Below are 25219 nucleotides of genomic sequence, written 5' to 3' on the forward strand. Positions count from 1 at the left end.
CTAGTTGTGGCTGCAGACAGGATCTTATCATGTATCTCTGTATACAGGGAGCTCCCCCTAGTGGTGGCTGCAGACAGGATCTTATCATGTATCTCTGTATACAGGGAGCTCCCCCTAGTGGTGGCTACAGACAGGATCTTATCATGTATCTCTGTATACAGGGAGCTCCCCCTAGTGGTGGCTGCAGCCAGGATCTTATCATGTATCTGTGTATACAGGGAGCTCCCCCTAGTGGTGGCTGCAGACAGGATCTTATCATGTATCTCTGTATACAGGGAGCTCCCCCTAGTGGTGGCTGCAGACAGAATCTTATCATGTATCTCTGTATACAGGGAGCTCCCCCTAGTAGTGTCTGCAGACAGGATCTTATCATGTATCTCTGTATACAGGGAGCTCCCCCTAGTGGTGATTGGAAACAGAATCTTATCATGTATCTCTTTATACAGGGAGCTCCCCCTAGTGGTGACTGCAGACAGGATCTCATCATGTATCTCTGTATACAGGGAGCTCCCCCTAGTGGTGACTGCAGAAAGGATCTTATCATGTATCTCTGTATACAGGGAGCTCCCCCTAGTGGTGGCTGCAGACAGAATCTTATCATGTATCTCCGAATACAGGGAGCTCCCCCTAGTGGTGACTGCAGACATAATCTTATCATGTATCTCTGTATACAGGGAGCTCCCCCTAGTGGTGACTGCAGACAGGATCTTATCATGTATCTCTGTATACAGGGAGCTCCCCCTAGTGGTGACTGCAGACATAATCTTATCATGTATCTCTGTATACAGGGAGCTCCCCCTAGTGGTGACTGCAGACAGGATCTTATCATGTATCTCTGTATACAGGGAGCTCCCCCTAGTGGTGGCTGCAGACAGGATCTTATCATGTATCTCTGTATACAGGGAGCTCCCCCTAGTGGTGACTGCAGAAAGGATCTTATCATGTATCTCTGTATACAGGGAGCTCCCCCTAGTGGTGGCTGCAGACAGGATCTTATCATGTATCTCTGTATACGGAGAGCTCCCCCTAGTGGTGGCTGCAGACAGGATCTTATCATGTATCTCTGTATACAGAGAGCTCCCCTAGTGGTGACTGCAGACAGGATCTTATCATGTATCTCTGTATACAGGGAGCTCCCCCTAGTGGTGACTGCAGACAGGATCTTATCATGTATCTCTGTATACAGGGAGCTCCCCCTAGTGGTGTCTGCAGACAGGATCTTATCATGTATCTCTGCATACATGGAGCTCCCCCTAGTGGTGACTGTAAGTCGCTATATTTTTTATTCTTTAACTCTATGCAGGACATTTTGAACTGTGTGTTTGGTCACAATAAAGATGAATCAAGAAATTTGCATAGAATAATCAGTGTAATTCGCTTTAACTATTAGATTGGTTTGAAAACAGAGGACAAAGTAGTCGAAATAGCAAAAAGCCCCGTATTCCACATTTTGTTGCAGGGCCACCTTGTTCCTTGTTACACCCCTGAATTAGCATCGCCGGCCCCATCCTTTACCCCCTGTGGGGTTTATTATTCATAGTTGCAGTAAGTAGTGTTTGCGGTGGAAATCTCTGTGTCATTATACGGACTCATATCCACCGGTCTCATCTATTCTTCCATTTTCTTTGCTCCACCACAGGAATAATAGTAGATTTTTATAGTTCGATAGATATGAGGCTCAATGTCCTAATCACACTGACAGGAAGTGTTGTCATGGGAGCACGACACCGAATAAACATTGATAGGCCGTGGTGTGATCCCATTAATGTTTGCAGGATGTGGCGGTGATAATGAGGATCTAATAGTCTTTCCACCACGCAGAAGACTTGTGTATTGGGTGCGGACCACTGTGTGCGATATATGGTTATAATACACCAGATAATATTATCACCTATAATGGCTGCTCGTTTCTTCTAGGCGGGGAGAGGTCGGAATTTTCCCAGGACAAGCTGCCGCTCATCGTCGGCTCCTGCCTCGGGGCTTTGGCCTTCATCGGCCTCTCCATCCTCCTGGTCCTTATACTTCTCTATAAAAGGTTATTTCATTATTCTCTTCAATCATGGAAATACACAAGGAAAGTCCTCAAAACCCGCCACGACCCCCAGTCCTCAATGCCCCCAGCAGCAGGACCAGTTTTCTAGAAAACGGAACCATAGATTACAAGTTGATATAAACAAAGCCCCTGGTGGTCTAGAGTATGTTTTATGTGTCCCCCTGGGTCTGTCTCTAGGGGGTACTGATAATGTGTTCATGCTACAGTGTTCAAACTGTAGGATTATAACCTTGGGGGGGGACATTAGTGAAGGAGATTAATGGCAGAGTCCCTGGTGGTCTAGAGCCATAATTCTCCACCTGTGGTACATAGGGGATACCTGTACTGTCAATCAATAAATGTGCTAGTGTAGGATCATAACCTTTTGTGGTTCTTTCAAAAACACTGTCAAGGGGCTGATGGTGACGTCCCTGGTGGTCTAGAGCCCATGTTCTTCATTTGTAGTCAGTGTGCCCAAGAGGGTTTACTAGAATGTATTAAATGCCCAGTATGTGATCATAACATTGTTGGTACTTAGACACACACTGAGGAAGGGGTTTTATGGGATGGTCCCTGGTGGTCTAGAGTCAATTTTTTAGCTTTTTGATCCTTGTGTCTGTAGGGGGATGCACTGAGCAATATGCTGCAGGATTATAACTTCAGGGGGAATTTGAGAGACACTGGTGAAGACGTTAATATTAGAGTCCCTGGTGGTCTAGAGCTTAAGTTCCCAACTTGTGGTGCATGTTTCCGAGGGTCCTTGTACTTTGTTCATACTGGCTCTATGCAAGCAGTATTGTGTATGATCATTAACTAAGGATTATTTTGCAAGACATTGGTATGGGGGTGATGGTGAAATCCCTGGTGGTCTAGAGCCTAAATAGTTAAACTTTGGCACATACGTCCTGGGGTTACGTCTGTACGGAGTACCCATCATCGTGACTTTTGTTAGGCAACACATATCTTTGCGAGTAGTTTGAGAGAAACTAATAAAGAAGTTAATGGTAAGAGTCCCTGGTGGTCTAGAGTTTAGGTTCTCGACCAGTGGTACATGTCTCGTTCCATAGGGAGTATTCGTAATGTGTTCATGATGACTTTTAATAAGCAGAACAAAAGTATCAATATCTTAAAGGGTTTCATCAAGCTGTGAGGCCAAGACTTAAAGACCATGTGATTCCCGTTTTTCCAAATTTGGCGGAAAAAAAAATCAGTGAAAAATAATCTACTTTTTTTTTCTCTAGAAAAATGCAAAAAAATACAAAAAGCAAAAAAAAAAAACAATATTACTGGCTTCTCATTTATAAATGTATTGATTTGACTTTCTCCTATGGTGTAATTATAGTAAAAGACGAGAGACGCCGTACACCGACCGACTGCAGCACTATATCACGTCAAGAGGTGAGTGCAGCACATAGCAAACCTGACATGGTAAATTCCTTCCATTGCATTTACCTGCTGCTGCCACTAGAGGGAGCGCACGAGACAAACATTTTCCCTCTCTGCGCAAAGATTCCATCAATTTTTACGGATTTATTGCCAATTTAAAGTGTAATCGTCGTTTTTCTTTTTTTTTTCACCATAAGTTTAATAGCACACCTAAAAAAAAAAATCATAACATATTTTATCAGAAAAATCAGCTTCTTTCTCCTCCTGGACTCATTATTCAGTTTCCCAATTCTCAGTTCATGGGTAATATCTGTCTTAATATTTTCCCATTATTGATCTAGAAGATGACAGTTGGTGCTCATAAAGTTCTACGGAGAATTGTATCGTTTCATGAGAACTTGCAGCAGAATCTCTGTGTGTTCTTCTAGCTCCTCCCTTTTCCTCCATAGAATTTTAAGGCTATGAGCGCACGTCAGGATTTCTTGCAGAAATTTCCTGAACAAAACCGGACATTTTCTGCAAGAAATCCGCCTGCGTTTTTTTTTTGTGCGCATTTTTCGCGGATTTGTCCGGAGGTTCCCAATGCAATAATATAGTGGGAAATCCGCCAAATTAATGAACATGCTGCGTTTTTTACCGTGATGCATTTCTTTCACGGAAAAAAAAAACCCGCAACATATGCACAAAAATTGCCGAATGCATTATAAATTATGGGATGCATATGTATGCGTTCTTAAGCATTTTTATCACGTTTTTCTAGCTAAAAAAAATGCGAAAAAAACGGAACGCATGCACACAGCCTAAAAGTACAAAAATACCAAGTGTCATCTCCTACTTCAATCTGTATTCACTGTCTTGGAGGAGAAAGAAGCAGATTTTTATTTGTGCTTATGTTAAACTGCCAGAACAGGGATCAGACATGATTCACATTGCAAATTTCAATAATACTTTCCTTATTTTCCTTAATACTACTCCAGAGCTGCATGCATAATTCTGCTGTCTGCATGAGGCCTCACTGACGGAGTTCAGTAAGCATGGAGACTGCCGCAGCCCTAGTGATGGCGCCTGATACAAAAGTTACACTATCCTGAATGCAAAGTGTAGGAGAAAGATTTGTGCAAATTCAGTACAAGCAGGAAACGCTGGGAGATTTCAGCTCTGAAGCAGAAGTGAGAACGCAGCTGTTGAGGGACAGAACCATTAAATATAAATAATTTTGATAAGAAACTATAATGTGCCGGACAGAGGTTATATATCCTGTTCTGACACAAAGCACCTCTGTTTATCTCAGGCATAGGGGTGAAATATTACATCGACCCGTCCACATACGAGGACCCTGCGGAGGCAGTGCGGGAATTCGCTCGAGAGATCGATGTGTCTTATGTGAAGATTGAAGAGGTGATCGGCACAGGTAATGTTACGTGGTAGGATAGCAGGAGTGTGGGCAGTAAAGAGGAGACTCCGCGTGTAAGAAGCAAGACTCCCGGGAGATTCAGTAAAGGGCAGATATTCGATATATTCAATAGTTGTGCTAGATACGTAGATATGTGATGGAACATCTACAAGATGTGATGGATCATTTACGAGATGTGATGGATCATCTATGAGATGTGATAGATCATCTACGAGATGTGATGGATCATCTACGAGATGTGATGGAACATCTACGAGATGTGATAGATCATCTACGAGATGTGATTGATCATCTACAAGATGTGATGGATCATTTACGAGATGTGATGGATCATCTACGAGATGTGATGGATCATCTACGAGATGTGATCGATCATCTACGAGATGTGATGGAACATCTATGAGATGTGATGGAACATCTACGAGATGTGATGGATCATCTACGAGATGTGATGGAACATCTACGAGATGTGATGGATCATCTACGAGATGTGATGGATCATCTTTGAGATGTGATGGATCATCTACAAGATGTGATGGATCATCTACGAGATGTGATAGATCATCTACGAGATGTGATGGATCATCTACGAGATGTGATGGATCATCTTCAAGAGGTGATGGATCATCTACGAGATGTGATGGATCATCTTCAAGATGTGATGGATCATCTATGAGATGTGATAGATCATCTACGAGATGTGATGGATCATCTACGAGATGTGATGGAACATCTACGAGATGTGATGGAACATCTACGAGATGTGATAGATCATCTACGAGATGTGATTGATCATCTACAAGATGTGATGGATCATTTACGAGATGTGATGGATCATCTACGAGATGTGATGGATCATCTACGAGATGTGATGGATCATCTACAAGAGGTGATGGATCATCTACGAGATGTGATGGATCATCTTCAAGAGGTGATGGATCATCTACGAGATGTGATGGATCATCTATGAGATGTGATTGATCATCTACGAGATGTGATGGAACATCTATGAGATGTGATGGAACATCTACGAGATGTGATGGATCATCTACGAGATGTGATGGAACATCTACGAGATGTGATGGATCATCTACGAGATGTGATGGATCATCTTTGAGATGTGATGGATCATCTACAAGATGTGATGGATCATCTACGAGATGTGATAGATCATCTACGAGATGTGATGGATCATCTACGAGATGTGATGGATCATCTTCAAGAGGTGATGGATCATCTACGAGATGTGATGGATCATCTATGAGATGTGATTGATCATCTACGAGATGTGATGGAACATCTATGAGATGTGATGGAACATCTACGAGATGTGATGGATCATCTACGAGATGTGATGGAACATCTACGAGATGTGATGGATCATCTACGAGATGTGATGGATCATCTTTGAGATGTGAAGGATCATCTACAAGATGTGATGGATCATCTACGAGATGTGATGGATCATCTACGAGATGTGATAGATCATCTACGAGATGTGATGGATCATCTACGAGATGTGATAGATCATCTACGAGATGTGATGGATCATCTTTGAGATGTGATGGATCATCTACGAGATGTGATGGATCATCTACGAGATGTGATAGATCATCTACGAGATGTGATGGATCATCTATGAGATGTGATGGAACATCTATGAGATGTGATGGATCATCTACGAGATGTGATGGATCATCTGCAAGATGTTTCTTTTCTTTCCTTCAGGAGATTTCGGGGATGTTTGTCGAGGTCGTCTGTGTCTACCTGGAAAGAGAGACATCGCTGTGTGTATCCGCACGCTGCGCTCGGGGAGTGGTGACAAGGAGCGGGGCGACTTCCTCGGGGAGGCGAGCATCATGGGGCAGTTTGACCATCCCAATGTTGTGCGTCTAGAAGGTGCCGTGACTCGCAGTCGCCCCATCATGATCCTGACAGAGTACATGGAGAACGGAGCCCTGGACGCTTATCTCAGGGTAGGGGATGAGGATCACCAGCCCATAAATTATCGTAGGAAGCAATGTGCCCCATCTTCTGTTTGGAGGGTAAACCATGGATGTGACCGTTCCTGGTGGTGGAGCAGGGATTGAATGCTTGACCAGTGGATTATTTTCTTGGCCAGTTGATTGTTTGCTCATATTCCATAGTGGATAGTATCTTGATGACTCTTCCATTTTCCTGACACATGACGGCCTCTTTCCTCTTGTATCTCAGCAGTGTGAGGGTGGTCTGTCCGCCCTACAGATGGTCTCCATGCTCCGCGGCGTGGCATCCGGAATGCGATATCTGTCCGATAGAAGTTACATCCATAGAAATCTTGCAGCTCGTAGTATCCTGGTGAATGGACAGTTAGTGTGCAAAGTGTCTGGACTGCGTGGACCTCTAGACCTGGTGAGTACATGTTTGGGCGTAACGCACTGGTCAGCGGTGGACACGAACAGAAGAGGCTATCCAAGAACATTGCAGTCCAATAGCTCTTCACAATGCACAATTCCACCTGCTTTGGAGGAAATAGTGGCCCCCTTACATCTTGGACCCCTGTGTGGTTGCAACAGTGGGGTGTCTGCCCCTGATCTTAGCCAATTTTTAGACTACTGACATACTGTGCAAAATATTGTTCTCATGTACAATCTACATAATAACGGTTGGTACGTGGGCCAAGTGCTCTTATGCCCCTGTCATTACCCACTCAATCCAGGGGGTACCACCAGACTTTCGTAGAAGTTGAGGGTTACATGAACAAACCCTCACCATTCCCCCACAACTCCCGTTACAAATCACACCAAGTCCCATGTGAACCCACTGGTAATGCCAAATCCCCCAGTAACTTTCCGACAGTAACTTTCGGCAGTGAGAAACTCCCTCAGCCGGTCATTGCCTGTTGCAGCCATTTGCAGGGTGTCGACACAGGACCAGAGAGTAAAGATCAGCAAGGATCAGTGGAGCGTCAGGATGGGAGCGGTATGGTTGGCCATCGCTTCTTTCATTTTTTTTTCACCACTCCCGATAAATATATATTTTTACCCCAGGTAACAGAGGAGGTTGATCTGGACCCCTTTTCTGGCTATTACAGTAATATGAGATCTCCAGAATGTCGTTAAGTTCCCTCCATGTTCCCGCAGGTCGGGCGGCAGTCTCTACGTTGGATGGCACCAGAAGCTCATCAGCAACGCAAGTTCTCCAGTGCCAGTGATGTGTGGAGCTACGGCATCGTCATGTGGGAAGTCACCTCCTATGGGGAGCGGCCATACTGGGACATGAGCAATCAAGAGGTGACCTCAATGTCTTCTGTCCTAAACAAATTTGTTTTTCAGTGGTAACACTGTTTCTATGTGTAATGTTTTGTGTGTGTACAGTAACGATGAGTCGATCGTGAATGATCCCAGACAGCCAGCTCCCTGCTGTGAACGATGGGAGCCGGCACCCCAATGAGAGCCACTCAATTCTCCTAATGGCTCTCACTGGGCGTACAATTCCCAAGTTCGGCAGACGTAACCCCGCTCTACTGAAATAAGCCCCGTCCATTCATCAATTTAATTGGCTACCTGTACAGGGGCGTGGTTTTAACCACTGGTGGGCGGAGTTTCAGCCATATTATTATTATTATTATTATATTGACGTCACCTTAAATACAGTGGGGCAAAAAAGTATTTAGTCAGTCAGCAATAGTGCAAGTTCCACCACTTAAAAAGATGAGAGGCGTCTGTAATTTACATCATAGGTAGACCTCAACTATGGGAGACAAACTGAGAAAAAAAAATCCAGAAAATCACATTGTCTGTTTTTTTAACATTTTATTTGCATATTATGGTGGAAAATAAGTATTTGGTCAGAAACAAAATTTCATCTCAATACTTTGTAATATATCCTTTGTTGGCAATGACAGAGGTCAAACGTTTTCTGTAAGTCTTCACAAGGTTGGCACACACTGTTGTTGGTATGTTGGCCCATTCCTCCATGCAGATCTCCTCTAGAGCAGTGATGTTTTTGGCTTTTCGCTTGGCAACACAGACTTTCAACTCCCTCCAAAGGTTTTCTATAGGGTTGAGATCTGGAGACTGGCTAGGCCACTCCAGGACCTTGAAATGCTTCTTACGAAGCCATTCCTTCGTTGCCCTGGCGGTGTGCTTTGGATCATTGTCATGTTGAAAGACCCAGCCACGTTTCATCTTCAATGCCCTTGCTGATGGAAGGAGGTTTGCACTCAAAATCTCACGATACATGGCCCCATTCATTCTTTCATGTACCCGCATCAGTCGTCCTGGCCCCTTTGCAGGGAAACAGCCCCAAAGCATGGTGTTTCCACCACCATGCTTTACAGTAGGTATGGTGTTTGATGGATGCAACTCAGTATTCTTTTTCCTCCAAACACGACAAGTTGTGTTTCTACCAAACAGTTCCAGTTTGGTTTCATCAGACCATAGGACATTCTCCCAAAACTCCTCTGGATCATCCAAATGCTCTCTAGCAAACTTCAGACGGGCCCGGACATGTACTGGCTTAAGCAGTGGGACATGTCTGGCACTGCAGGATCTGAGTCCATGGTGGCATAGTGTGTTACTTATGGTAGGCCTTGTTACATTGGTCCCAGCTCTCTGCAGTTCATTCACTAGGTCCCCCCGCGTGGTTCTGGGATTTTTGCTCACCGTTCTTGTGATCATTCTGACCCCACGGGGTGGGATTTTGCGTGGAGCCCCAGATCGAGGGAGATTATCAGTGGTCTTGTATGTCTTCCATTTTCTAATTATTGCTCCCACTCTTGATTTCTTCACTCCAAGCTGGTTGGCTATTGCAGATTCAGTCTTCCCAGCCTGGTGCAGGGCTACAATTTTGTTTCTGGTGTCCTTTGACAGCTCTTTGGTCTTCACCATAGTGGAGTTTGGAGTCAGACTGTTTGAGGATGTGCACAGGTGTCTTTTTATACTGATAACAAGTTTAAACAGGTGCCATTACTACAGGTAATAAGTGGAGGAAAGAGGAGACTCTTAACCCCTTAGCGACCGCCGATACGCCTTTTAACGGCGGCCGCTAAGGGTACTTAAACCACAGCGCCGTTAATTAACGGCGCTGTGGAAAAAGTACATAGCGCCCCCCACAGGCCGATTTTCTCCGGGGTCTCGGCTGCCGGGGGTAGCCGAGACCCCAGAGAACATGATTCGGGGGGTTTTTAACCCTCCCCGCATTTGCGATCGCCGGTAATTAACCGTTTACCGGCGATCGCAAAAAAAAAAAAAAGCGATCTCTTTTTAATTTCTCTGTCCTCCGATGTGATCGCACATCGGAGGACAGAGAAAAGGGGTCCCAGGTGGCCCCCCAATACTCACCTAGCTCCCCCGATGCTCCTCGTGTCTCCCGGTGGGCGCCGCCATCTTCAAAATGGCGGGCGCATGCGCAGTGCGCCCGCCGGCCGGCACCGGGAGAATCTTTGGGGTCTCGGCTGCCGGGGGTAGCCGAGACCCCAAAGAGCATGATCGGGGTCGGTATTACCGACCCCTGTTTTGCGATCGCCGGTAATGAACTGTTTACCGGCGACCGCAAAAAAAAAAAAGTAAAGTGTAATTCTCTGTCCTCTGATGTGATCGCACATCAGAGGACAGAGAAATAGGGGGATTCGGGGACCCTAGCATACTCACCTAGGTCCCTGGATCCTCTTGCTGCTCCTCCTGGCCGCCGGCTGTCTCCATCTGCCGGCCGGCAGGAGAACAGCAGTTAGGGCTAAAATTAGGGTTAGGGTTAGGGGTAGGGTTAGGGTTAGGGGTAGGGTTAGGGGTAGGGTTAGGGGTAGGGTTAGGGGTAGGGTTAGGGGTAGGGTTAGGGTAGGGCTAGGGTTAGGGCTAGGGTTAGGTTAGGGGTAGGGTTAGGTTAGGGGTAGGGTTAGGGGTAGGGGTAGGGTTAGGGTTAGGTTAGGGGTAGGGTTAGGTTAGGGGTAGGGTTAGGGCTAGGGTTGGGGCTAAATTTAGGGTTAGGGTTGGGGCTAAATTTAGGGTTGGGGCTAAATTTAGGGTTAGGCTTCTTTCACACTTACGTCGGTACGGGGCCGTCGCAATGCGTCGGCCCGACATACCGACGCACGTTGTGAAAATTGTGCACAACGTGGGCAGCAGCTGTAGTTTTTCAACGCAGCCGCTGCCCAATCTATGTCCTGGGGAGGAGGGGGCGGAGTTACGGCCACGCATGTGCGGTCAGAAATGGAGGATGCGACGTACAAAAAAACGTTTCATTGAACGTTTTTTTGTGCCGATGCTCCGCCAATACACAACTGATCCAGTGCACGACGGACGCGACGTGTGGCCATCCGTCACGATCCGTCGGCAATACAAGTCTATGGGCAAAAAAACGCATCCTGCGGGCACATCTGCAGGATCCGTTTCTTGTCCAAAACGACGGATTGCGACGGAATGCCAAACGACGCAAGTGTGAAAGTAGCCTTAGGGCTAGGGTTAGTGTTGCGGCTAAAGTTAGGGCTAGGGTTGGGGCTAAAGTTAGGGTTAGAGCTGGGATTAGGGTTAGGGTTTGGATTAGGGTTGGTATTAGGGTTAGGGTTGGCATTAGGGTTACGCTTGGGATTAGGGTTAGGTTTGGGATTAGGGTTAAGGTTAGGGTTGTGATTAGGGGTGTATTGGGATTAGGGTTAGGTTTGAGGTTAGGGTTGAGATTAGGATTAGGGGTGTGTTGGATTTAGGGTATTGATTAGGGTTATGGTTGGGGTTGACATTAGGGTTGTTTTGGGGTAAGGGTTGTGATTATGGTTAGGGTTAGTGATTAGGATTATGGATCAGGTTGGGATTAGGGTTAGGGGTGTGTTGGGGTTAGGGTTGGAGCTAGAATTGGGGGGTTTCCACTGTTTAGGTACATCAGGGGGTCTCCAAACACGACAGCCAATTTTGCGCTCAAAAAGTCAAATGGTGCTCCCTCCTTTCTGAACTCTGCCGTGCGCCCAAACAGTGGGTTACCCCCACATATGGGGCATCAGCGTACTCGGGATAAATTGGACAACAACTTTTGGGGTCCAATTTCTCTTGTTACCCTTGTGAAAATAAAAACTTGGGGGCTACAAAATCTTTTTTGTGAAAAAAAAAAATATTTTTTATTTTCACGACTCTGCATTCTAAACTTCTGTGAAGCACTTGGGCATTCAAAGTTCTCACCACACATCTAGATAAGTTCCTTGGGGGGTCTAGTTTCCAAAATGGGGTCACTTGTGGGGGGTTACTACAGTTTAGGTATATCAGGGGCTCTGCAATCGCAACATAATGCCCACAGACCATTCTATCAAAGTCTGCATTCCAAAAAGGCGCTCCTTCCCTTCCGAGCTCTGCCGTGCGCCCAAACAGTGGTTTACCCCCACATATGGCACATCAGCGTACTCGGGATAAATTGGACAACAACTATTGCAGTCCAATTTCTCCTGTTACCCTTGTGAAAATAAAAACTTGGGGGCTACAATATCTTTTTTGTGGAAAAAAAAATATTTTTTATTTTCACGACTCTGCATTCTAAACTTCTGTGAAGCACTTGGGCATTCAAAGTTCTCACCACACATCTAGATAAGTTCCTTTGGGGGTCTAGTTTCCAAAATGGGGTCACTTGTGGGGGGTTACTACAGTTTAGGTACATCAGGGGCTCTGCAATCGCAACATAATGCCCACAGACCATTCTATCAAAGTCTGCATTCCAAAAAGGCGCTCCTTCCCTTCCGAGCTCTGCCGTGCGCCCAAACAGTGGGTTACCCCCACATATGGCGCATCAGCGTACTCGGGATAAATTGGACAACAACTATTGCAGTCCAATTTCTCCTGTTACCCTTGTGAAAATAAAAACTTGGGGGCTACAATATCTTTTTTGTGGAAAAAAAAATATTTTTTATTTTCACGACTCTGCATTCTAAACTTCTGTGAAGCACTTGGGCATTCAAAGTTCTCACCACACATCTAGATAAGTTCCTTGGGGGGTCTAGTTTCCAAAATGGGGTCACTTGTTGAGGGTTTCTACTGCTTAGGTACATCAGGGGCTCTGCAAACGCAACATAATACCCGCAGACCATTCTATCAAAGTCTGCATTCCAAAACGGCGCTCCTTCCTTCCGAGCTCTGCCGTGCGCCCAAACAGTGGTTTACCCCCACATATGGGGTACCAGCATACTCACGACAAATTGGACAACAACTTTTGGGGTCCAATTTCTTTTGTTACCCTTGTGAAAATAAAAACTTGGGGGCTAAAAAATCTTTTTTGTGGAAAAAAAAAATTTTTTTTATTTTCACGGCTCTGCATTATAAACTTCTGTGAAGCACTTGGGCATTCAAGGTTCTCACCACACATCTAGATAAGTTCCATGGGGGGTCTAGTTTCCAAAATGGGGTCACTTGTGGGGGATTTCTACTGTTTAGGCACATCAGGGGCTCTCCAAACGCGACATGGCGTCCGATCTCAATTCCAGCCAATTCTACATTGAAAAAGTAAAACGGCACTCTTTCTCTTCCAAGCTCTGCGGTGCGCTCAAACAGTGGTTTACCCCCACATATTGGGTATCGACGTACTCAGGAGAAATTGCACAACAACTTTTGTGGTCTAATTTCTCCTGTTACCCTTGTGAAAATAAAAATTTGTGGGCAAAAAGATCATTTTTGTAGAAAAAATGCAATTTTTTTTTTTCACGGCTCTACGTTATAAACTTCTGTGAAGCACATGGGGGTTCAAAGTGTTCGCCACACATCTAGTTAAGTTCCTTAATAGGTCTAGTTTCCAAAATGGGGTCACTTGTGGGGGATTTCTACTGTTTAGGCACATCAGGGGCTCTCCAAACGCGACATGGCGTCCAATCTCAATTCCAGCCAATTCTACATTGAAAAAGTAAAACGGCGCTCCTTCACTTCCAAGCTCTGCGGTGCGCCCTAACAGTGGTTTACCCCCACATATTGGGTATCAGCGTACTCAGGAGAAATTGCACAACAACTTTTGTGGTCTAATTTCTCCTGTTACCCTTGTGAAAATAAAAATTTGTGGGCAAAAAGATCATTTTTGTAGAAAAAATGCGATTTTTTTTTTTCACGGCTCTACGTTATAAACTTCTGTGAAGCAAATGGGGGTTCAAAGTGCTCGCCACACATCTAGATAAGTTCCTTAAGGGGTCTAGTTTCCAAAATGGTGTCACTTGTGGGGAGTTTCCACTGTTCAGGCACATCAGGGGCTCTGCAAATGCAACATGGCGTCCAATCTCAATTCCAGACAATTCTACATTGAAAAAGTAAAACGGCGCTCCTTCACTTCCAAGCTCTGCGGTGCGCCCAAACAGTGGTTTACCCTCACATATGGGGTATCGACGTATTCAGGAGAAATCGCACAACAACTTTTGTGGTCTAATTTCTCCTGTTACCCTTGTGAAAATAAGAATTTGTGGGCGAAAAGATCATTTTTGTGTAAACAAAAGCGATTTTTTATTTTCACGGCTCTACGTTATAAACTTCTGTGAAGCACTTGGGGGTTCAAAGTGCTCACCACACATCTAGATAAGTTCCTTAAGGGGTCTAGTTTCCAAAATGATGTCACTTGTGGGGGGTTTCCATTGTTTAGGCACATCAGGGGCTCTCTAAACGTGACATGGCGTCCGATCTCAATTCCAGCCAATTCTGCATTGAAAAAGTCAAACGGCGCTCCTTCACTTCTAAGTTCTGCGGTGCGCCCTAACAGTGGTTTACCCCCACATATGGGGTATTGGCGTATTCAGGAGAAATTGCATAACAAAATTTATGGTTACATTTCTGTTTTTACACTTGTGAAAATAAAAAAAATGGTTCTGAATTAAGATGTTTGCAAAAAAAAGTTAAATGTTCATTTTTTCCTTCCACATTGTTTCAGTTCCTGTGAAGCACGTAAAGGGTTAATAAACTTCTTGAATGTGGTTTTGAGAACCTTGAGGGGTGTAGTTTTTAGAATGGCATCACACTTGGTTATTTTCTATCATACAGACCCCTCAAAATGACTTCAAATGTGATGTGGTCCCTAAAAAAAAAATGGTGTTGTAAAAATGAGAAATTGCTGGTCAACTTTTAACCCTTATAACTCCCTAACAAAAAAAAATTTTGTTTCCAAAATTGTGCTGATGTAAAGTATACATGTGGGAAATGTTATTTATTAACTATTTTTCGTGACATATTTCTCTGATTTAAGGGCATAAAAATACAAAGTTTGAAAATTGCAAAATTTTAAAAATTTTCGCCATATTTCCGTTTTTTTCATAAATAATCGCAAGTAATATCGAAGAAATGTTACCACTAACATGAAGTACAATATGTCATGAAAAAACAATCTCAGAATCAGCGGGATCCGTTGAAGCGTTCCAGAGTTATAACCTCATAAAGTGACAGTGGTCAGAATTGCAAAAATTGGCCTGGTCATTAAGTACCAAATTGGCTGTCACTAAGGGGTTAAAGAAGAAGTTACAGGTCTGTGAGAGCCAGAAATCTTGATTATTTGTTTCTGACCAAATACTTATTTTCCACCATAATATGCAAATAAAATGTTAAAAAAACAGACAATGTGATTTTCTGGATTTTTTTTTCTCAGTTTGTCTCCCATAGTTGAGGTCTACCTATGATGTAAATTACAGACGCCTCTCATCTTTTTAAGTGGTGGAACTTGCACTATTGCTGACTGACTAAATACTTTTTTGCCCCACTGTATGTGTTCACCTATTCACTATTTTTAGCTATAATGCTGCCAGGACTCATAGAGAATGACTGTGAGTCCTTCTTCCCCCACCCACTTAAATAAAAGCCTGTGAGTCCTGCTTTACCTCATCCACACATAGAGAAAACCTTCCTCCTATGCTGATTGTTGATTACAAACCTATACATGTGTGTGCAAGGGAAGCAAGATGCCCAGGCTTTCTATATGAGTAAAAGAGGGAAGCAGGACTCACAGGCTTTCTCCATTAGTGGGTGGAGGAAGCAGGACTCACAGACTTTCTCTATAAGTGGATGAGGGCAGCAGGACTCACAGGCTTTCTCTATGATGGCAAACACAAAGAAAGGCAATAAAGCCAAAAACAAGGCGACCAAAGAAGTCCATATAACATATTATGAAAAAGATTTCTTTATTAGGGCAAATATAAAACAGTACAAAGGACCAGACTCAAAAGATGGCACATACAGAGAGCAAACCAATGTAAGAAACAATATGAGTTAGTGCGAGCGGACACCTGGAGAGAGCACACCCAGGCAGAACAGAAGTGTATTATGTGAAAACATACAGCTCTATGTGCATGTCTGAATTTGCAGACTGCAAAGCACTTCAAGATAAAAGTCGTATGTCCACCAAATGCAGCTCAAAAGATTACTAGCATACACTAAGTGTGGTAAAATAAGCCAGGTAGAAAGGACATTACCTATTACTGCTGCAGGGTGTAGGAAAACTTCCAGGGGTCCGCTCACACACCCCAACGATCGTTTCGGACACTCCTTCTTCAGGGGACAGGACTCACAGACTTTCTTTTTAAGTGGATGAGGGCAGCAGGACTCACAGGCTTTCTCTATGACTGGCTGGGGGCAGCAGGACTCACATGCTTTCTCTATGACTGGGTGGAGGCAGCAGGAATCCACAGGCTTTCTTTATGACTGGGTGGGGGCAGCAGGACTCACAGGCTTTCTCTATGACTGGGTGAGGGCAGCAGGACTCACAGGCTTTCTTTATGACTGGGTGGGGGCAGCAGGACTCACAGGCTTTCTCTATGACTGGGTGGGGGCAGCAGGAATCCACAGGCTTTCTCTATGACTGGGTGGGGGCAGCAGGACTCACAGGCTTTCTCTATGACTGGGTGGGGGCAGCAGGACTCACAGGCTTTCTCTATGACTGGGTGGGGGCAGCAGGACTCACATGCTTTCTCTATGACTGGGTGGAGGCAGCAGGAATCCACAGGCTTTCTTTATGACTGGGTGGGGGCAGCAGGACTCACAGGCTTTCTCTATGACTGGGTGGGGGCAGCAGGAATCCACAGGCTTTCTCTATGACTGGGTGGGGGCAGCAGGACTCACAGGCTTTTTCTATGACTGGGTGGGGGCAGCAGGACTCACAGGCTTTCTCTATGACTGGGTGGGGGCAGCAGGACTCACATGCTTTCTCTATGACTGGGTGGGGGCAGCAGGACTCACAGGCTTTCTCTATGACTGGGTGGGGGCAGCAGGACTCACATGCTTTCTCTATGACTGGGTGGGGGCAGCAGGACTCACAGGCTTTCTCTATGACTGGGTGGGGGCAGCAGGACTCACAGGCTTTCTCTATGACTGGGTGGGGGCAGCAGGACTCACAGGCTTTCTCTATGACTGGGTGGGGGCAGCAGGAATCCACAGGCTTTCTCTATGACTGGGTGGGGGGCAGCAGGACTCACATGCTTTCTCTATGACTGGGTGGGGGCAGCAGGACTCACAGGCTTTCTCTATGACTGGGTGGGGGCAGCAGGACTCACAGGCTTTCTCTATGACTGGGTGGGGGCAGCAGGACTCACAGGCTTTCTCTATGACTGGGTGGGGGCAGCAGGACTCACAGGCTTTCTCTATGACTGGGTGGGGGCAGCAGGACTCACAGGCTTTCTCTATGACTGGGTGGGGGCAGCAGGACTCACAGGCTTTCTCTATGACTGGGGGGGCAGCAGGACTCACAGGCTTTCTCTATGACTGGGTGGGGGCAGCAGGACTCACAGGCTTTCTCTATTACTGGATGGGGCAGCAGGACTCACAGGATTTCTCTATGACTGGGTGGGGGCAGCAGGACTCACAGGCTTTCTCTATAAGTGGGTGGGGGCAGCAGGACTCACAGGCTTTCTCTATGACTGGGTGGGGACAGCAGGACTCACAGCCTTTCTCTATAAGTGGGTGGGGGCAGCAGGACTCACAGGCTTTCTCTATAAGTGGGTGGGGGCAGCAGGACTCACATGCTTTCTCTATGACTGGGTGGGGGCAGCAGGACTCACATGCTTTCTCTATAAGTGGGTGGGGGCAGCAGGACTCACAGGCTTTCTCTATAAGTGGGTGGGGGCAGCAGGACTCACAGGCTTTCTCTATGACTGGGTGGGGGCAGCAGGACTCACAGGCTTTCTCTATGACTGGGTGGGGGCAGCAGGACTCACAGGCTTTCTCTATAAGTGGGTTGGGGCAGCAGGACTCACAGGCTTTCTCTATAAGTGGGTGGGGGCAGCAGGACTCACAGGCTTTCTCTATGACTGGGTGGGGGCAGCAGGACTCACATGCTTTCTCTATAAGTGGGTTGGGGCAGCAGGACTCACAGGCTTTCTCTATAAGTGGGTGGGGGCAGCAGGACTCACAGGCTTTCTCTATGACTGGGTGGGGGCAGCAGGACTCACAGGCTTTCTCTATGACTGGGTGGGGGCAGCAGGACTCACAGGCTTTCTATATTATTCCTGGTGAGAGGTAAGAATCTTTTACCATGAAAATGCTGAGTGAAGTCACAGACCTCTGTAAATTTCGTGCTCGGGCCTTCACCCCTTATCCCGTTCTCTCCCCCGCTCTAGACCCGCTGGGCCATCTGCTGACGCCTGCCACCCATCTCATTTCAGTTTTATACTCCTCAGGTACTAGACGCCATCGACCAGGAGTGCCGCCTTCCCCCTCCCCCGGACTGCCCCAGCGCACTGCACCTCCTGATGCTGGACTGCTGGCAGCTGGATCGTTCTCAGAGGCCTCGGTTTGAGCAGATTGTCAGCTCTTTGGATCGAATGATAAGAAATCCGAACTGCTTAAAAACAGTGGGAGTCTCAGGCAGCAGGTGAGTGCGCGGCGTTATCTTGCGCAGAGGACAAACTCATGGACAATCCCCACTTGGCAGAGCGGTGTCTTTCCAATAAGGCGATGACACAATATTAGAGGTTACAGGCACGTTATACTGGGCCTATGAGATCCTTTTTGTGTGAATTTCCTCTAAAACTGGGGCTACATGACTTTTTTTTACCCCGGTATACTTTTTGTGCTTCTTTCTCCACTTATGAACCACTTATTTTCCTCCCCTTCTCTCGTTGCCTCGCTCAAGACAAAAAAAGACTACCAACTCAATGAGGGATGTGATTACAGCTGTGTATTGAAATCTATGGAGAAGGGAGAGAGGAGGAGGGAGAAGCAGAGTCAGAATGAAGTAGAGACATGCTGCTGCTTTCTAGTACATGCTTAATCTCACTCCGAAGCTGGATTCACAATTACACTGCTCAGTGTTGCTCTATAATGTCCTAAACTTTGCTGCTTTCTATTAAATCTAATAGTAAAACCCAGTGATGAATTCACAGCAACACAGCACAGTACAACTGTAATAATGTCCTCAATGCTGCTGCTTTTTAGTAAGTGTTCATCTCACCTCAGAGCTGGATTCACAGTTACACGCGTCCTAACTACCGCATATTGTTCTCCAAGCTGCTATGGCTACTATTACTTCTATCTGTGACATCATAGTCTTCAATGCTGCTGCTTATTGGTGAGTGTTTATCTCACCTCAGAGCTGGATTCACAGTTACACAGCAGAATTGCTGTATATTGTTCTCCGAGCAGCTCCTGATTCTACTACTGCTATATGTGACATCATAGAATAAACATATACAGTAAATTAGAGGAAATCTCATGCCAAAGGGTGTGAATAATCTACAGAGCACCGCCGCGTCTCCTATGTCATCTCCCTATCAGGTGTATTTCCCCTTTAACATCTGTTCATGTCTGAACTTTCTGCTGCTTTTACATCTTTTATTTTTGGAGACGGCACCGACGAGGATTTTCTTTTATTTATTGTGATATTTTGCTTTTCTGTGTAAATAATTCAGCCTAAAAGCTGCGACTTCTGTTGTACCGTCGTCCCGCCGCCTGTTCTGCTGACGCATTTTACCTTCTCTTCTGGGTCAGACCCTCGCAGCCGCTCCTCAGTAACTGCCCTCCAGACTTTCCGTCCCTCTCCTCCCCGCACGAATGGCTGGAGGCGATCAAGATGGAGAAATATAGAGAAAACTTTGACAAAGCCGGATACATGACACTGGACGCCATCTCCCGTCTGACGGCAGAGTAAGGAAATTGGATTTTCGTGTCGTCCGCGGCCTCAGTAAATATGTCTTATGTACGGTATGATAAAATGTGGGCAACTTTCCAATATATTTGCTGCATCTTTTTTTTATACTTTCAAGATCTCTGCTTGCTGTCAGCAAATCGAATCATTCAGTTTTTTATTCCGATGCTAAAAATCCCTTTAATCGAGTACTTCTTCACACAGCTGAGGGTTTGTTTCTATACCCTGTCTAGTTAATATTTGAGTTAAACTCGTCTGTACAAAATTGTTGCCTTGGTAGTTTGTTACATTGTATCAGTGCATGTATCAGTTATTTAGATGGTTTAACTTTAGAGGATTGTCTCGGAGTAGATTCAGTTGTAACAAACCCTCAGCTGTGAAAAAGCATTAGCCCGAAGTAGGTTTTCAGCCTTGAAATTTAGGCAAGAATTGTTCTGTTCGCTGATAGCAAGCAGACATCTCAAATGAAGCGATGAAATAAGTTTCGTTATACAATGTTTAAAGTTCCAAAAGTGTTTATTTCCCACCAGCCTTTATACTCTAGTCACATCCAAAGCTGCATTCAAAAGAAAGTTGGCCATTGTGACTTATAGTGTGTTGGCAGAATTCGGAATGCTGCTCTGGAGGTGGCTGGAGTATTAAATAATGCAGGGTGTGATACTGTGTAATGAGCAGCACTGGGCTTTCGGGATCGTTGCCCTTTAAATTAGCGTCAGTCTTTCCGCCCCCGTTATCGTATCTGACGTGTTTTTCTTCGTTTCCAGAGATATCCAGTTAATCGGAGTGACGCTGTCTGGTCACCAGAAGAAGATTCTCAGCAGTATTCAGCTCTTGAAGGCTCATCTACAGCCCCTGGAGCCAGTGGAGGTCTGACGAGCCGACAGACCGCCGAGACGGAGAAGAACAGATGCTGATGAGGGGTGAATCCAGGATACAGTCAGGAGACCACACCGGGGTCTGCCCAACACGTCAGACTTCTACTAATACACCGATACAATGGAACAGAAGCAGCGAGACCAAGAAACGGAGCAGAGGCTGAGACCTCGCGGGAACGAGGAGGCGGGGAGGGGCGACCGCAGAGACATCAAGAGGGGACACAAGATTGCCAGGCATGGGGGCAAAGAGCGACCACGGATACAAGATACATCAGAAAGGGGCAGACGTTTCCATCCACTATATAAAGACACATCTGCAGGTTTTTCTCAATATCTGACATGAAATCAGAATAAACCTTTCCCGTTTTAGGCCAATTACGATAATCGTAATTACTAATATTTGCCAGATGCCAGAATAATGAGAGAGAGAGAGAGAGAATGTTTTAAGGCATTTTTATTACTTACTGCAAAGTCAAAAATTTACATCCATTTCATTAGTATTTGGTACCATTGCCCTTAAACTGAATGACTTCGGTTATACGTTTGGAGTTTCCTTCCACAAGCTTCTATAGTTGGTCAGAATTTGGGCCCAAAACTCACAACACCGGTGTAACTCATCCAGATTTGTAGGTCGCCTTGCTCGCACCGGCCTCTTCAGCTTTGTCCATAAATTTTCAATAAGATTGAGATCAGGGCTCCAGAACATTGACTTTGTTATCCTGGAGCCACTTTGTTACCATTTTTGGCAGTATGCTTTGGGTCATTGTCCATTTGGAAGACCCAAGTAAACAGAATTTGTTTGGGAGGGCCCAACAACAAATATAAAGGGATACATCCAAGGTCAATACAAAAACATCAGGAATTATATAGAGAAAAAGCTACAGACCAAAAAATAAACCAAATCCAACTACAGGCAGGTAGGTGGCCACTCATAAATCATCAAATAAAGCAGGCATTACAAATAACGCTTACATAAGCCAGTACCTGGAAACCTGCAAGGAAGAAGTTACAAAACCATGATGTAATAGAAATGGAGTGGCTAATACAGACCCAATGAGGAGCACATGCACGGCCTAAGAATGGGGGAGCTCGTGGAGATGCCCGACGCGTGTCGCCACTGCAGGGTGGCTTCATCAGGGGCTGAAAGTGTGGTCTGTCACATATTCTTATATATACTACCAAATACGAAGGAATAAACAACAGTTGCGGTGATTACCTCGCATATTTGAAACAGACTTCCGGGACGCTGAGAGGAGGCATGTGTGACTGACCTCCAGACTGGATGCAAAATACTTCCCGGATCAAGTATGCAGGCTACTGCGCATGATCGCTACTGTCCAGATGCAGTACAGCACAGCCCTCACCATAGTAACACTCATTATTTAAATCACTAATGGAAACACAAGAACGTAGGTACAGAAAGTTCTTCCGCGGCATTCAGGTTATAATATACGCTACAATCAGGTAACCTAAAAACACATTTTTTCTCAATGTCAAGGAAGGTTTTTATGATATGTGTCTGTCATGTATTCATTAAAATTATTCTTGTACTTTTACGGTGATTCCCATTTTTTGGTCTGTAGCTTTTTCTCTATATAATTCCATTTGGAAGACCCATTTCCACCCAAGCTTTAAATTCCTGGCTGATGTCTTGAGATGTTGCTTTAGTGTTGCCACATAATCTGCTTTTCTCATGATGCCATCTATTTTTTGTGAAGTGCATCGGTCCCTCCTGCAGCAAAACAACCCCACAACATGATGCTGCCACCACTGTGTTTCACAGTGGGGATGGTGTTCTTAGGCTACCAAGCTTCTCCCCTTTTCCTCCAAACGTAACGAGGGTCACTAGGCTCAAAAAGTTACATTTTAGTTTCATCAGACCACGGGACATGTCTCCAAAAATTAAAGTCTTTGTTCCTGTTTGCATTTGCAAACATTAATATGGCTTTTTTATGTTTTCTTTTGGAGTAATGGCTTCTTCCTGGCAGAGTGGCCTTTCAGCCCATGTTGATACCGTATTTGTTTCACTGTGGATATTGATACACTCTTACCAGCTTCCGCCATCATCTTAGTTAGTAACTGGCTTAGTGATAGAAAGCAGAGGGTGGTTATAAATGGTACTAGATTGTGGCCCGATTCTAACGCATCGGGTATTCTAGAATATGCATGTCCCCGTAGTATATGGACAATGATGATTCCAGAATTCGCGGCAGACTGTGCCCGTCGCTGATTGGTCGAGGCCTGGTGGCCTCGACCAATCAGAGACGCGGGATGTTTACGTCCTTTATGACATCATCGTCGCTGTGCCCGTTGCTGATTGGTCGAGGCCTGGTGGCCTCGACCAATCAGAGACGCGGGATGTTTACGTCCTTTATGACATCATCGTCGCTGTGCCCGTCGCTGATTGGTCGAGGCCTGGCGGCCTCGACCAATCAGAGAGCCGGGATTTCCAGGACAGACAGACAGACAGACAGAAAGACAGACAGACAGACAGACGGAAAAACCCTTAGACAATTATATATATAGATAGTCTCTAACTGGGTCGCTGTGACCAGTGGGGTACCGCAGGGGTCGGTATTGGGACCTGTTCTCTTCAACATATTCATTAATGATCTGGTAGAAGGTTTACACAGTAAAATATCGATATTTGCAGATGATACAAAACTATGTAAAGCAGTTAATACAAGAGAAGATAGTATTCTGCTACAGATGGATCTGGATAAGTTGGAAACTTGGGCTGAAAGGTGGCAGATGAGGTTTAACAATGATAAATGTAAGGTTATACACATGGGAAGAAGGAATCAATATCACCATTACACACTGAACGGGAAACCACTGGGTAAATCTGACAGGGAGAAGGACTTGGGGATCCTAGTTAATGATAAACTTACCTGGAGCAGCCAGTGCCAGGCAGCAGCTGCCAAGGCAAACAGGATCATGGGGTGCATTAAAAGAGGTCTGGATACACATGATGAGAGCATTATACTGCCTCTGTACAAATCCCTAGTTAGACCGCACATGGAGTACTGTGTCCAGTTTTGGGCACCGGTGCTCAGGAAGGATATAATGGAACTAGAGAGAGTACAAAGGAGGGCAACAAAATTAATAAAGGGGATGGGAGAACTACAATACCCAGATAGATTAGCGAAATTAGGATTATTTAGTCTAGAAAAAAGACGACTGAGGGGCGATCTAATAACCATGTATAAGTATATAAGGGGACAATACAAATATTTAGCTGAGGATCTGTTTATACCAAGGAAGGTGACGGGCACAAGGGGGCATTCTTTGCGTCTGAAGGAGAGAAGGTTTTTCCACCAACATAGAAGAGGATTCTTTACTGTTAGGGCAGTGAGAATCTGGAATTGCTTGCCTGAGGAGGTGGTGATGGCGAACTCAGTCGAGGGGTTCAAGAGAGGCCTGGATGTCTTCCTGGAGCAGAACAATATTGTATCATACAATTATTAGGTTCTGTAGAAGGAGGTAAATCTGGGGATTTATTATGATGGAATATAGGCTGAACTGGATGGACAAATGTCTTTTTTCAGCCTTACTAACTATGTTACTATCTTCACAAGGTCTTTTGCTTTTGTCCTTGGGTTGATATGCACATGTAGGACCAAAGCACGTTCATCTCTGGGACACAGAACCCGTCTCCTTCCTGAGCGGTATGATGGCTGGACATTCCCATCTTGCTCCCATAATTGCTTAGAGGCATAGTAATCTTAGTGTATGGAAACTTTTGACTTGGCAGTAAGTAATAAAAATGCCTTAAACATTCTTTCTTCTCTCATTAGTCTGGCATTTGGCAAATATTAATAAGGTTTATGCTGATTGCATGTCAGATATTGAGAAAAACATGCAGATGTGTCTTTTTATATAGTGGATGGAAACTTTGGTATCAACTGTACATCAGAAAGGGGCAGAAGTTTCCATCACACACTGATTACATGGGATTACTGTGACTGCACCAGCAGAATAGTGAGTGCAGCTCTGGGGTATAATACAGGATGTAACTCAGGATCAGTAATGTAATGTATGTACACAGTGACTGCACCAGCAGAATAGTGAGTGCAGCTCTGGGGTATAATACAGGATGTAACTCAGGATCAGTAATGTAATGTATGTACACAGTGACTGCACCAGCAGAATAGTGAGCGCAGCTCTGGAGTATAATACAGGATGTAACTCAGGATCAGTAATGTAATGTATGTACACAGTGACTGCACCAGCAGAATAGTGATTGCAGCTCTGGAGTATAATACAGGATGTAACTCAGGATCAGTAATGTAATGTATGTACACAGTGACTGCACCAGCAGAATAGTGAGTGCAGCTCTGGGGTATAATACAAGATGTAACTCCGGATCAGTAATGTAATGTATGTACACAGTGACTGCACCAGCAGAATAGTGAGTGCAGCTCTGGAGTATAATACAGGATGTAACTCAGGATCAGTAATGTA

The 25219-nt window shown here is 45.1% G+C and overlaps 1 protein-coding gene across 1 annotated transcript in view; it reads left to right on the forward strand.

Annotated features, from left to right (window-relative positions):
* The window catches only part of LOC138666859 (ephrin type-B receptor 5-like), an 87321-nt gene extending 66215 nt beyond the window's left edge, over positions 1 to 21106 (forward strand). Inside the window, exons 9-17 of the mRNA XM_069755040.1 lie at positions 1918 to 2035; positions 3375 to 3430; positions 4710 to 4829; positions 6561 to 6808; positions 7047 to 7223; positions 7955 to 8104; positions 18415 to 18608; positions 19724 to 19879; positions 20645 to 21106. Of these exons, the coding sequence (XP_069611141.1) occupies positions 1918 to 2035; positions 3375 to 3430; positions 4710 to 4829; positions 6561 to 6808; positions 7047 to 7223; positions 7955 to 8104; positions 18415 to 18608; positions 19724 to 19879; positions 20645 to 20753 (1328 nt within the window). The 3' untranslated portion in view covers positions 20754 to 21106. The remainder of the gene's footprint in view (positions 1 to 1917; positions 2036 to 3374; positions 3431 to 4709; positions 4830 to 6560; positions 6809 to 7046; positions 7224 to 7954; positions 8105 to 18414; positions 18609 to 19723; positions 19880 to 20644) is intronic.
* Positions 21107 to 25219: the final 4113 nt, after the last annotated feature.

This window comes from Ranitomeya imitator, chromosome 2 (genome assembly GCF_032444005.1).
Source record: "Ranitomeya imitator isolate aRanImi1 chromosome 2, aRanImi1.pri, whole genome shotgun sequence".
NCBI lineage: Eukaryota > Metazoa > Chordata > Amphibia > Anura > Dendrobatidae > Ranitomeya > Ranitomeya imitator.